Source organism: Amblyomma americanum, chromosome 4 (assembly GCF_052857255.1).
Source record: "Amblyomma americanum isolate KBUSLIRL-KWMA chromosome 4, ASM5285725v1, whole genome shotgun sequence".
NCBI lineage: Eukaryota > Metazoa > Arthropoda > Arachnida > Ixodida > Ixodidae > Amblyomma > Amblyomma americanum.
In genome coordinates this window covers 173,845,647-173,860,321 of record NC_135500.1, presented here as the reverse complement: position 1 = coordinate 173,860,321, position 14,675 = coordinate 173,845,647, and the positions used below count along the sequence as shown (strand labels likewise).

General features: G+C 49.7%; 1 protein-coding gene across 6 annotated transcripts in view; it reads right to left on the bottom strand.

Moving 5' to 3' along the window:
• LOC144128672 (dachshund homolog 1-like) overlaps positions 1-14,675 on the bottom strand; it is a 222,953-nt gene that overhangs the window by 62,355 nt on the left and 145,923 nt on the right. For all 6 annotated transcript variants that reach the window (XM_077662261.1, XM_077662259.1, XM_077662260.1 and 3 more), the window contains one exon: positions 10,612-10,903. In XM_077662261.1, coding sequence (XP_077518387.1) covers positions 10,612-10,903 — 292 coding nt within the window. The remainder of the gene's footprint in view (positions 1-10,611; positions 10,904-14,675) is intronic.

The following is a 14,675-nucleotide window of genomic DNA, read 5'->3' as shown; positions in this document are numbered from 1 at the left end:
TATGAAACCACTGACGTTTCTCTGTAGTCCTTTGTGACTTCTACTGGAATCACAATTTAAGAAGCGTAGTAGATTGCACTGTTTAATTTACATGCACGGATGCTTGCTTTTCACATTAACGAACCTAACTGCACACTCTATTACCGTACCTGATATATATATATGTTCTGACCATATTAATCCAATACCTTTCCTGCAGAGAAAAACAAACTGGTTTACTCTGGAATAGTGCAGCGCACGATGTATTTTATCCATAAATCGATGATGTCTGTATAGATAAAGTAAAGTCTTAAAAACCGGCCACTTCACTGTTGAAACGTAGCAGCCCTGGTATGCTGTCCTATATAATTCTTGATTTCTTCGTATTGAAACTTTTCACAGAGTTATTTAACGAATTTAATGAACTTAGAAACTCTCACGAAGTTTTGAAGCCGTTATAGAAGGCTTTTTTAATTGCTTCACCACTCAGCTAAATTAACTTCTCCAATTTATTATTTCCAGTTAATTACCCGAAGAAAGGAACGACACGACATAGGAGAAGGCAAGGCCCAGCGGCTGGCAAGAGAAACAGAACGCAGCGCCCCACATTTCAATGCGCAAAGGCAACACTCGCCGGGAAGAGCTGCCGGACGGGGCCGGGGCTTATTTGCTCAAATCGAGCTTTCACCGGAGCCGAAAGCTTCCGCACTCAACTCGCTGCGCTTGCTTTGATGCAGAGTACGAAGAACGCTCTTCGTTTGCCGTGACGCCTTTTGTTTTGTTTCCCTTTATCCCAGCGACGCAGTCGGTGCGCGAGTAATTAGAGTGTCACCCTTTCTTTCTCGCCCTCCTGAACACTTCTCTTCGAGCGCTGTGTCCGACTCCGCGCGAGCGAACAAACAAAAGGACCTCGCTCAGACACGGCCCGAAGGCGCGTGGGACCGACAGGACAAACGGGACCGCATTATGATTACTCGGGAGTAAAGGGAAAACAAGAGCGACGCGAGGACATTAATAAATCGGTTTTGCTTTCGCACTGAAGGGTTCTGCACTCGAGCCGGTAGCTGCGCCTGGCTCAAGGCCGGAAAAAAAAAAAAAGCAGAGCAGCAGCGAAAGCATCAACGGCAAGGCGACGCGCCAAGCCGGCCGGCTTTCGCTCCGGGACGAGTGGGAGCGACAGAAAAAGAAAACGAGAAAGAAAGACGCAGCAGGCGTTGATAAGTGCGCGCACGAAGCGGGCGTCCGGGTTAAAAGGACGCCGATCGGAAAAGAAGAGGAGAGAAAGAGGCACTCGGTGGAAGGAAAGGAAGAAAGGAGTGAGTGGGAACAACGACTGTTCGATTTGATTGCTCTCAAAGAGAAACCCGAGGGGTCTAATGGGGCGTACGGTGTTCGAGTAAAAAGGGGAAAAAAGCAAAAGAAGCTAAATAAGGGCCAAGGCTTGGACGAAAGAGAGGGACAGCGGTAAACAAACACGCTATAGCCTCCTGTATAACCCTTGCATAATCGAAGTTTTGCGCTTCACGACACTTCGTAGGTTCTCTTTGCTGGAGAAAGTGCTCAGCTCAAAGAAGACGCGGTGAACTATGAGTGCGCTGCAGAAATGATGTTTAAGTAAGGAGAGACACTCGCAGTGGCTAAGAAAAGCAACGAGGGAAATGAGGGGGCGTCTGTTTCTCTTCGCGAGTTAGCGCCAGAGGCTGGCTCCTCTTGCACGGTAGAAGCAACGTCGTTTTCAGGAAGACGTGCACAGGAAAAAGCGGCTGAGGTCTTAATGGTTTCTTTCCGTTCTTATCTGTCGCCTGTGCGTGAAACGCTACGACGGAGTCGCTTCTCTTATCCGCACGCGGCAGAGAATGGAAAGCGTCGAGCTCTGAGCATTCGCAGGTCTGCGTCGCCAAGATTCGAGGGAGCAGCGGCAGCACTCAGCAGCGGCGAGCTTGATGTCACGCAGTGCTAAGGAATAGAAAAGGCTCGCTCCTTGCGACGCATATCTCAGCCTTCCGTTTTTACTTCTTGATTTTCCCCTCTAGTTCGTTGTTTCCACACACAGTAACATTTTCTTTCCCTTCGTATTGGTGACTGCATACGATGAGAGAAGCGACCAGATTAAAAAACAAAAATCCAACGCGCGAGGCGCGTTCTTGACTCGAACTGTGCTGAGACGTTCGGATGCCATCGGGAAGGCGAGGTTGGGAAGCCGGAGAGAGGCTCAAATCGCGGAAGCGTTTGTCAAACTCAGTCTTCCAGTGTTTCCTACTTTTTATTTTCTTCCCCTGCCGTTCACTCTACAGAGACACCATTTATCAGAGTCGCCGGCTAAAACAAGAAAAACCCGGCAGCCGAGCCGGCACTTCCGCTCAAATCGAGACTGTAAGCACAGCGCGAGAGGACGCACGCGTGGCTCCGAAATTCCTTCTCTCTTTTTCTGCCCCCCCCCCCCTCCCTCTCTCTCTCGTGGTCCGCACTCGTGGTCCGCAATCGCTTTAAATTCCGCCCCGAAAGCGATGACCGAACGCACCACTGCCTATATGGAGCTCAAGTGTCGGAGTCCCTTCATTCCAGAGGAGGAGGAGGAGGGGGGGGGGGGGGGGATGAAGAGCGTCTCTTACAATCTTACGCACTGTGTGCCCCGGTACGCGATTCTCGCGCGGAAACACAGGTCCCTGCCACGGCAGCGGTTCCCGTTGTCCCTCCTGGAAGTCAAAAAGTCGACCTGCGACTTCGAAGTGGGGGGCTGCTGTACTACTCGGGGCGGAAAAGATTGATGACTCCGGGTCCTGACCCGTGGCTGGTCGCCACCGCGCGTCTCTCCCCTGACAAATGGACCTCACCCTGGAAGATGCTGAGGCGAGCGTGTGCGACCGCGTACACACACTGCGCCGGTGGGCGATCGCGTGTCCAGGATCTGGACAGGCGTGACCTTGCCGCTTCTGTTACCGGAGACGTCACGCAAACGCCCTAGCTGTCCGCGAAGAAGACGGAAAAAAAAAATAAAAGCTGCTACTTCGGGCCGAAACGTGTCACATCAAATTGGCGCAAGCCTATCGCGTTTTATTTTTTTTACGCTTCCATTACAGCGCAGACGAATATTTAGTCTTGGTTGTTAAATAGCTAAGGAGGTTTTGCCGTCAGACTAAATTAATGACGGGGTGATTACACAAACTGAAACGCCTCGAATCGATCGAAGCTTTCAAGGAAAATGAGAAGCTATTACTAGACGTTAAACAGAGCTGACTTTCACATCGAAGAGAAAGATTCTCGGTGACAGATACCATCTTATTTTCGCTTTGGAATGAGGCAGTGCTCATTAAGTAGCTTGTGAAGGCACTTGCCTATGGAGAGTGTCTTTGGACCCCGCATTAACTGCTTAACTGAAGCAGCCACGCCTATACAAATGCCTATTGAGAATCAATGCTCCCTATCACCAATTGAAGAAGCCACGCCTATACAAATATCTATTGAGAAGCAATGCTCCCTAACAGCAACTGAAGCAGCCACGCCTATACAAATGCCTATTAAGAAGCAATGCTCCCTAACAGCGTTATTTTTAGATGAAGGCAAAAGAACTTCAAGCATGTAGTGCTTCGGGGTTTTTTTTATTTGTATGTGATTAGGTGAGCGAAAGCTTCGGGCAGTGACGATGTGCCATACTTCGCGCAGTAAATTTAGGGTGAGCTTCGCTTCCTCTTCTAAAATCAACACCCATGTGCGAACACGACAAGGACGACATGAATTCTTTTCTTTGTTTTGTCACACATGCAGAGAATGAAAATTTCAGCAGAAGCGACCACGCGCATATTACACCGAGGTCACTGGGAACAACCACACGTGATCGCTCACGAAACTGCGCCGAACCAAAAGGCCAGGCGAAATGCGCCCAGAAAAGATCCGTCAAGTGGCGTGAAAAGGCGAGGAAATAATCCTGGCGCGGAGGCCGGTTTCGTTTCATTGATCCTTCGGAATCGAGCGGCGCTCGTAGCGCTAAAAGAACGCCCCACATAAATCCCTTAAAGGAGCGAGTAGGCCGAAAGGAGGACAAGTGGCCGAAAGCGTGAATGCGTGCGGGGCATGTGTGGCTTTTCTCTCTCAACGCATCGTTCGCGGCGCATCGATCAGGTTTTGCCATCGGGCTCTGACTTTCTCAATGGCCTTCCTGTTTGACTCCGAGACTCTCGGCGCACCAGCAGACCAGCATACGGGCAGCAGAGCCAGGCGATGAAGTAGAAAGCTACTAAAGGGACGACTACACACGACGAAAAGCCCGCCTCGATCCCATAGCCTCCGTTTCCAAGCAGTGAAACCAAAACGCACCAGAGAAGCGAGCGAGATGTTGAGCGGCGAAGGAGAATGGGAGAATGGCGTCGGGCTGTAATCCGAGAGAACTGAATGCGCAGTTGTTTTAACGGGGTGGTGCCGGGTTTGATGGATGTTGGGCATGCGCTGTCAATCTGAGAATGCTTCGGAAAAAAGGCGCCAACTTCCGAGCACAAGTACGCACATTCAAAGTGAGGAAACGCTTCACAGCAATATGGCCTATCTTGGTATACAAAGAGCTAAAGCTTAAAGACTAGCTCGATATCGGCCGTGATCAAAGAAACGACTGCCCTGTATATATAGCCCCCCCCCCCCCCTTTCCTGAACAAAGCTTCCCTTCTGGAACCGAATAGCGCTTGTACGCAGATATTAGATATTTCGTTCTAGTCCCGGGTTTCGTCTTGCTTGCTTGTCGTGTACGAGAAACGCGCAGGGGAGAAACCGGACGATAGGCGTGTGGTCGGGTTACGCTCGTCTTAATGGGTCGCAGACGGAGTACGCGAAAGAGGCAAGAACAATGAACTCGCCTCTTAAGACGCAACAAAATCGCCGCTCGGAAACGAAGCCTTTGTGCAAGCTGAGTCTTCGGACAACAGCGGAGAGGTTATTCGATTCCCTTGAGCGCAGAAACCGCACTCCAACATGCAGTCAGGTAAAATTATGCTCAATGAGATCAAAAGCGAAATTGACACCCGGCGAGACGAGGCGAGGCTGGCAGAAAAGGTAGAGGGGTGCCTGCTCCGGTTCATAACTCGATATCGCCTTTTCGATTCGATATATTTTTCTCCTCAGCTTCGCGACAACCTCCCTCAGCGTCGGGTTGACAAAGATGTTCGGAGACTCAAATTCCGCGCGCAGTCTCTTTGTGCTGTGTGGTTGAGATAAAGAGCATCAGGTTTCAGCTAATGGCATGACCGCAGGAGAAAACGCGCGCATATAATGAAGTGCGCATTTGAAATCCCATCTCTGTAAAGAAAAAAGAAAATAATAAGACTCTCAGATGCATCCCGACTGAAGAGTGGTTTGAAAACGTCAGGAAACATGCGATGCGCCCTCTTGTATCGATCGTTATGTAACCTGCCAGCTCTAATTACTGACATAGAGGCGACCTTTTCTTTTTATCTGCACACTTTTCCTGCCGAAAGCTATAGAGTCTTGCAACTGCGCTGAAACGTTAATGAGCAGTTTTATATTAAAGTTAATGGCTTCCTAAACTACCTGCTAAAGACAAAACGGCTATCAATTAAGACACGAGTTTTCCGGTGCCCACTATCTGGCCTGATCTAAGCGCAAAACCTGAAAAGCACTGCTCTGTATGCATTGCACGTAACGTCATTGAGGAGTGAAAAGAGAAATCAAGGAACGTTTTTGTCGCCATTCAGGACGTTTATCTCGCCAAACATATGTTTTTCTGGGCATAGCAACAGGTTTATTCGTGGCGGCAGAAGTACTCGATATGGATACTTGTTCAAATTTCAACTGCATGCACTTAAGTTTATGGTTTATGGGGGTTTAACGTCCCAAAGCGACTCAGGCTATGAGAGACGCTGAATGCACTTAAGTGTTGATACACTGAAATGTAATGAGTATACGCGGACACCCCTTATTGCGCTCCTATAATTCCTCATCAGGAGCCATATTGTTATCGTCGGTGCTGGAAACTTATGCAGTAAACATGTCTGTTGTGTAAAGGGGGCGCTGTTACATGTAGGTGGCGGTCGCATACACAAAAATCATCTGCATATAAGCATGTCACCAACAGAATAAACGAATAAAGGGTTCTTTGTACACAGCCCCCCCCCCCCCCCCCGGGCACGTGCGTTAATTTTGCGCTATCGTAGAAGCTATCGGAGCAATCTGATCAACTGGGATACGTGACCCTCATGTTATGTCGAGGTTTCAGAACTCAAAATAAAGCTCTATTAAAAAAAATCTTTTGTTTTATTAAAATATCCAATAACAAAATAGAACGCGGTCCATGTCATGCCAAAGCATCCAGCATACGGGCGAATACCTGACCTACAACTACAGCTGCCTTTTTCTTCTAGTCTGTCGTTTTTCATGCACACGGCGAATAAATGCAGCGGCCGCCACGACCTAATGATTACAAAAAGTGCTCACGACAACCGCACAGATTTGAGCTTGAGCAAGCTTTATCGATTAGCCATTAATGCGCCAGCAGCATTCAAATCAAGAGCGATGTTCGGTTGCTAAGAAACAACATTCACAAAAGCCACAATAACATAATAAAGCCCAACAAACAATTACCTCGAGAAGTAACTCTAGAGAGCGCATCGTGTAGCCTAGAAATATGACAAACGTTTGCAGAAACTCTGTTCTCGTGCTTACGCTATAAGGTACATGACTACCGCATGCGATCTAGGACACGCAGAATGCAGCGTAAACGAAGAAGAGGAAGAATCAGGAGCCGGGTGTTTGAATTGCTTACTTTATTTTCTCCTTAAACCTCGCAATCCTTGCAAAGCGTATGGAATATAAAGAAAATAAAGTGCCTGAAGAAAAGAGGGCGATATAAGCTAGCGATCAATGGAGTGAGCAACGACGTCTGGCAGTGTTCCATAGGTACACAGACAGTATTACCATAAAAAAATAATAAAAAGAAATACACGCGCATATAAAAAATAAAGACGGCACCGCGTATGTTCAGCGTCTAATGACAAGTTCGCGTTTTCAGAAAGAGCAACATGAACCTCGCAAGCATTACAAGAACAGATCAGCAGCATCCAAATGTAAAAGCAAACAAAAAAAATAGAGAGAGAGAGAGAGAGAGAGAGAGAGAGAGAGAGAGAGAGAGAGAGAGAGAGAGAGAGAGAGAGAGAGAGAGAGAGAGAGAGAGAGAGAGATGCAGTGGCACTTCGCCATAGGTGATCCTAAATGCGAAGTTTAATCACCGCACCCCCGTAAAAAAGAAAAAAAAAGTCGATCTAAAAGAAAGAAGACGCAACAGAAGGTATGCGTTGTACCGGAGAATGCTTGCAGGAGAACGGCTAAAGAGAGAAGGCAGTTCAGTCCCTGCCTTCCCCACCCAGATATAGACGGAACCAAGAACAAAGGGAAAGGGAACTCGCACGGAAAAAGAAGCAATCCGGAAGTCGATGCCGCGCGGAGAAAGCGGGGCACTCACGTAACCAAAGCCACTGACGTACGTGCGCGGCAAAACGTCCTGCACCCTCTCCCCCCCCTCTGCGGGTCGGCGCGCAGGCGCGGAGAAATGGAAAAGTTAGGAGATAACAGATGCAAGCGACAGGCCAATTCCGGAGAGTTGGCGGGAAAGGGCTCGCTTGATTGATGAGCCCGAGCGTTTCCGCGCCAACGTTAAAGAGCGACCCGCGCGCGCAGTGCGGACGGGCCGCCTTGTTACTTTCCGATTTCCGTTGGAGATGCGCGCGCAACGGGAGAGCGAAGCGTGCGTGGAGTTTCGATTCCCCCCCCCCCCCCCCCCCCCCCCCCCCCCCCCCACCCCCCCCCCCCACCCCTGCCCCTGCGGCTGACGTTCGCGTTGGTGTTGCTGCATTCTTAGTGCCGTTTGTTTGCCTACTCCTAATGGGAATGTCTCGTTGTTCGCTTCTGAAGACACGCCGAAGTGCCCTTATGAACAGGGATGACGGTATACCGGTACATGACGAGCATTACTTGTTTCTTTTTTATTCTTCACCGCCCCTACCCACGCTTGCTGGGTTCCTGTAAGCGCGAGTTCAGAAATAGGTCCCTTATGGAGTGACGCTCTCGTAGGAAAGGTTGATACAAGCATTTAGACTAGCAGCCAGCAGACGCTGAGAAAAATGACCAGGCGGTCCTTCTTTTGACGTAAGCCTCTGCGCGGCAGCTGTCTGCCCCGATGTTTGTTCTAGATTCATTTGTATACCCGGCCGCTTCTCCGCCGGCTTCCATTGCTACTTAGTGCTATCGTTAAAGAAGACGTCTCCCCCCGTTATCTAAGGAACGAATTGCGGTCGTCGCTTGGCCGCGCTTGTTTGCCGTGGTTGATTGAGACCTAATAGAAGCTCGATAAATTGGTTTCGAGATCCACGCTGTCCGGCTTGCTTTCTTTATTCTTATTATTTTTGTTATCTATTTCCATTTAATATATATTGTAATGCATGTTTGTTCTTAAGATTGATGACCCAGAAGAGTTATGAAGGGCTTTAAAAACAAGAAATGAGACACGCATGGAAAGATAACGAATACAGGCGTCTGCTTGAACCAATTTCCATCACATCTCGCGGCTGGTCGGTAGCGGTCTACTGAAATCCATCCGAGGGAGCAGCTGCGCAAGGCCTCCGCCAAATGTCAAACGTTGATGCTTCACACACATATTCCGGGGTTTTTCAGCTCTGCAAGTGGAGTAGTGTTTTTCGCACCAACACACATGATACCGGCATCGCGGCACTTTCCACAAAGGGCAACGCGCGCTTTTTCGTCGAGTACCCAAGCCACGCTAAATCACTGAGCGTTGACGTCACTCGCTTCCCCCAGAAAGAAGTTGCACAACAAAAATGGCACGAAAATGGGAATGAAGACAGAAAGCGAGCTTCTTCTATGCTTCACAATCGTTCGCCACGAATGGTCGCACAATGGCCATTCTACGAGGCGAGCAAAGCAAAAGGACAAAGCACCCTCTGTCCAACTTCATCCGAAAACTCAACCACTTCACCGGCACCGCGGTATGTATTGCCGCACAGTGCAAGAGGCCGAGCGCAGGTTGCTGTCTGCACGTGCGTGCGTGCGCGCAATTCACAGGAAAACGCATCCTCGCAATGCACACAAGGGGCTTGCGTTTTAAAGTTTTTCCTTGCTTCGATTCGCGCTCCTCTCTTTTGAGAGTCGCGGTGTCGCCTTGATTATAGACCGCGCTCCACCGCGCAGGTCCTGTCAGCCTCGGAACCCACCGAGCGGGAGCCGACATGTGCCGCTTTCCACAAACCCACTTTCTGCCTTCAAAGCCCGTCCATCCACCCATCAATCAGCTGCTCAAACAGTGCGACAACACAGTGGAGAGAAGAAACCACTCCGCGGACTTTGTCGTGGCGAATCATGCCTCTGTCGATGACTGAATTTGAGATTTGTGTTTTTGTTGGTGCTATTTTAGTGTAGAGTAACAGGGAAAGATACCACACGTACTTTCGCTTGTGGCTTAGCTGAGGCATTATCTGCGAGAGCTCAGAGCGCTGAATATATATATACGTGGCAGGACTTGATGGGCTCGTTAAACTTTAAACATTAAAGCATCCAACAGGCTTTGAAAGCAGAGTGTAGAAACGGGTGAAGGGATGGCATTAATAAAGAAAGTAGTCGAATAATCACATAACGCCGAAGTGCCCCGAAGAAGACAAGTCCTCTTGTCGAAACCTTGGCTAGCGAATCGAGGCTCCCTCTCGGTCCTTGTTCATACAGTTTTGTGTCGTCACAACAATTAGTTATTATGCTGTATTTACCGCGGCCACGAAAATTATAGGGCCACCATGTGCCAAAGACAGGGTTAAATGAGGCTCTTTTCTTTAAGGCTAAAATTTAATCAGGTCTTTAGGAATGCTATGATTTGTTTAAAAAGTTTGCCCCTTTTGGAAACCTAAGCACGAGAGAACTCCTTTTGATTGCGAGAAGTCAGCTGCTGTGAAGAGGAATGTTATCCTTGTGGACACGCGAGGAATGCTTTCTGTTTAATCATTTAACTAGTGCATACCGTGACCGAGAGTACAAAACAAGCGGAAAACGAACCCATGACTACCGTGTGTGGCGTGCGGCGCACTTGAAACAGAGAGCTCTACGAGGCAGCTGCGCTCCTACTTTTAGTGGTGTTTATGAGCACGCCATTGGCAGCGTTCACCATTGCATCTCCTAAACATAGCGATAGATTTGGTGCGCCTGTTTAGACCGCAGGTGGTATACGTTGTGCATGCTCATGGCAGGAAACCGACAACTGAAAATTCCTATCGTGCTATCTATGGAATCACGCAGCCATATTCGAGACCCGTGCTACGATATCAGATGACAGGAACAGGCAACTGACCGCATTTCTGTCGTTGCAGCCATTTCGTTTCCAATAGCGAGTACCAGCCCCAATGAGCCCGGAGCGCCTTCAGGTGCCTCGCGATCGTCGTATGTGCGCTCTCCTTGTTCTCCGGGTGCTATGGAGACAATGGTCTCTCGTTTGCAGCAAACGTATTAACGGCAGGTGGGGAACGAGGACTGCATATGTCGACCACGAATGCTTACTTTCATCCTCCGAACAGGAAGCTTACAGACAGAGCGCACGCAAGTAGAGAATGCCTCTCGCTCGAAGGCCGTGCCTACCTGAGGGCGGCCTGTGGGTCCAGCTGTGGCGGCGCAGCCTTGGCGAGGTGGTGTTCGGCTCGGGCGGCGGGCGCGGCGCCGAGCGGATGGTGTGGCGTGGCGCCGGGCAGCGGCAGCCCCATGGCGGCGCCCAGCAGACCCCCCGGGTGCGGGTGCGAGCCCAGCGCCAGGAAAGGCAGCGTGGCGTTGAGGTGCGCCGCGGCTGCCGCCGCGGCCGCCTGCTGTGGACTGAAGCCGTTGGGCAGCAGGGCGCCCCCGCCGCCCCCGTGGTGAGGCTTGTCCGCCTGCTCCGCTGCATTGCGGAAAAGATAACACTCGGCTTCAACAATTGCCACAAGCATGTGGGCCATTTGACGCGACATGTCGCGCAACGCTCAACCGCAGAATAAGTTCACAATGACTGACAAAACACAAACACTTCAGTTGTTCTCAAGCCTTTGTCTGGTTCGGTCCATGTGTCTGCGTCTTCTGTATTCTTCTTCTGTGATCGTCTTGCTTCAAAGTTTAATTTTGGGCATGAAAAAAAGTCACCCCAGAGTGCAAAAATGCGAGGCTGAACAAGCTCGTGCGCACTGAGCAGACGATACAGCCAGAACTTCAGGTCGCATTGTCGAAGCAAGACTGGTCTCCAATGACGGCAAATCAGCCGTAGGATCAACCCGCCGAGATGTGAGACAGATACTGCGCTATTTCCTTTCACCAAAAACCAATCTGCATTTTTTTTTCAACCAATGGCTGTCGAACACAGCGATAACGTGACTGAACGGTCACCTTGTAGAAAGGTCTGTGAACTGTCTCGGATATTTCTGCCCGACAATGGCAAGCTGCTTAGCGTGCCCCACGAAACCGCACACCTCCGCACACATTTCGTTTTACTTCCTGAAAGCCGAATACGATAGAGACAGACACCGGTGGAAGTGTAAAGCTCTTCGAATTGACAAGGCCACCCGGCATTCAATGCAAGAAAATTTTTGCGCAATGCAGACGTGACTTGTGTGTGAGGGATCGAAGAGACATTTAGTGGCGGTTAGTTTCACCCCCAGGTCCCGTCTGTTGTGCGCAAAATTTTTCTTGCAATGGTCGTTCGCCAACTGGCCCAACAGCTTGCGCTACCCGGGCATTATTCGCTTCTGCAAACGAAACGTATCTTCAACAAGCTTCGATAATTTCGCTCTCTTAGTGATTTAGACGTTTTTTGTCGTTCTTCGCACACCTCAACAAAACGGGTGGTGAATAAGACAAAGTTCTCGTTTTTGATTATCGGAAAATGCTCTTTGAATCTTTGCAGCGAAACCTCCAAGAGCGAGATGTCGCTTTCCGCAAGCATGCTGCTCTCAAGCGCCCACGAGCCAAACGCAACGGCCATAAAGCAGGGATAATGCTCTGGATCGCAGCTTGGACTACAAAACCCTAGATAATTGACCTCCACTATAAGATTTCTGTGCAGCAGACTGCAGAAAGTATGCGGGACAAATTGATCCAGAGTGCATTTGACACTCAAATACATATAAGTCAGCTTGCGCCTATAGCCTGGCCACAGCCACTTAGGAGAAAGCGTGATACAATTGTAGCTGAAGCTAAACCAGATATGCCTGCGCCAATTCCCAATTGAAAAAAAAGAGGAAAGTAAAGGTGACGCGCATTCCGCCAGAAGCTAAACCACGTAAGGAGCTCACTCGTTGGGACACGCTAATAAAAAAGGAAAAGGAAATGCACCACAGAAAATAGAAAACGGCGGAAACTGCGAAGGCAGCGCACTCCTGATAGAGGAACCAAAGGTTGTCGGAGAGTGGGTAACGCAATATTGACTCTTAGAAAGGGTAAAAAGAAATTACCAGAAAATAGAAAGAATAGAGGCGTGTCGGATACTGGCAGAACAACCCTTCTTGCGTACGCAGGCCCCCACTAACGTCACAAAGGCAACAGAGAAAGGGACGCAGACCGAGCGCCTCCGGAGAGAGGCCTCGCAGCCCGCGCGTACGGAGGAAAAGATGGAATTAGCGGAGCTTTCGAATATGCACGAGCCCGAAGACTGAGCCAGGCACCGCGTTTCTTCAGAAACCGTGGCGCTGGTGGGATGGGTGGCTACGGCAGCGCCGTGCATCTCCGCTGGGCCGATGGACCTCTCGACGGAAGACGGGGGAGGGGGGGGGGGATGATGTTTCGGGCATTTGGGGCTTTCCCTTTCCACCCACTTCCCCCCATCTAAGCGCCCAGCAGCGGCGAAAGAAGAGTGCTCGCCGCACAAATTAGGTTTCTCGAGAAGTTCCTCCTCCAGTCAAAATGCACACGGCCACCGCTCCCGCGCGGCTAATACTGATCGAAAGGAGTGCGAGCCAGCGCATAGCAGTGAAGACGAGGGAAAGGGCGCGGTGTAATTTCTCCGCTCCTCGCGAGAGCATGCTTTGCTTGTCACAGCGTCGGCTGTTCAGACTTTCTTCCGCCTTCGTTACGTTATCTCTTCGCCCGCTGCGCTTGATTCTCGTAATAATTTTTCGATCCCCCACCACCCTTAAGAGCGAGCGAGTGCTCTGGAAGCAGAGCGCACACTCCATTTCCGCAGCCGTCCATATTTGAGAGCAGCGGTGTAGGGAGAAGCCGGTGCACTCGCCGCGTCTCTACCAGTGAGGGTACTGCGAAGCGAAGAAAATTTAAAAAAAAAATGAGATAGAAAAATGGTCATTTTTGCTCTTGAGCTCGATTTGTGCTTTGACTCTTGACTTGCCGCTGGCACAAATTTAAACTTTCCACGCCTTCTCTCACTTAATTATTTTTATTTTTTATTTTTATATAGTTTTTTTTTTGCTCGGCATCTTGGCTTTGCTTGGCTTCGTGCTCTTAGCATCTCCCCCTTCGTGCTCGCTATTATTTCCAGATCCTAAAAGCATAACCCGTTGCTGTCACATTTCATCTCCGCGGGATGTGCATGCCGAGAAGAGGCCGAGGCTGTTCGCTCTCCCAGAATCTCAGCGCGGAAAGACTGAGCGCGTTCATATCCCGCATCCATCGCGCCAGTCTATATACGCTCCGGATGGCAGTTGCTCGTCGGACGGGATTCGCCCTCGTGTTGTTTGCCCGGAGGGTTTCGACACGTCACTGCTTATCATCGAGAGAATGTGCGGCGAAATGAGGAACGTGAAATTCGGTTTTGCGTTAAACAAACTTCGTTTCGCGGCGAGTTTCTAGATTCGAAAGTGACAGTGACGTGGTTTCACTGGCGCCTGTGATGAAATAAAGCGCGTCAGCGACCTTCTGAACAATTACAGTCGCGATGAATTCTCGTCGTACGTTCGTCATATCGCTCATAGCCTCAGTACGTCGACCGAAGTTTTAAATACGTGGTATATCATGTCAACATTGGTCATATTTGTAATATTGGTACCCTCCCTTCGAAATCACAGAGCAGTGCCCATAAGGGAAGCTAAGAGGAAGCTCGTAGATTAATTACAGCGCTTGCAGCTCTGCACCTTGACAGACAGGTGACGCATGAATGTTACCACCCAAACGAAATATACGGATAGCGGAAAACTATTGAAGTATCTTCTTGGAGTTCTTTACGCTTGGGCTTGCTCAAGCTTATACCTGCGTGATTTAATGACTCGGAGTCAGATATACCATATGCAGGTGCAACGCGGACGACCACACCCACAAAAAAAAAGGCAATTACACAGTCAAAGCGGTGGGTGCAATTGCTGCAGAAATGCTTTGCCACCGACTGCTCATAAAAGCCGATGTGCATTATCGGTGTTATTCCCCGTCCACTGCTTCCTCATTTTTACCTCGCCTAGATAGCACAGGTAATCTACCCTCCTGCTTATAGACCAACACCATGTTTAAAAACACAGGAAACCGTCGAGGACACCGGAGGTGACCACTGGTACCGTCTGTGACGTCACCTGCTACGGTGCACGATGCGCGGTTCGCTTTCGTTCGCTTACCATAACGTTTGAGAACTCGTTTTCGTGTACAGATGTCTAGGCTGCCTACTTTGAGCGACTGTATTAGTGCGCTAATGTAGTGTCCGTTGCATGTCATAGAGCGCCTGTTGGAAGTACGTCCGAGTT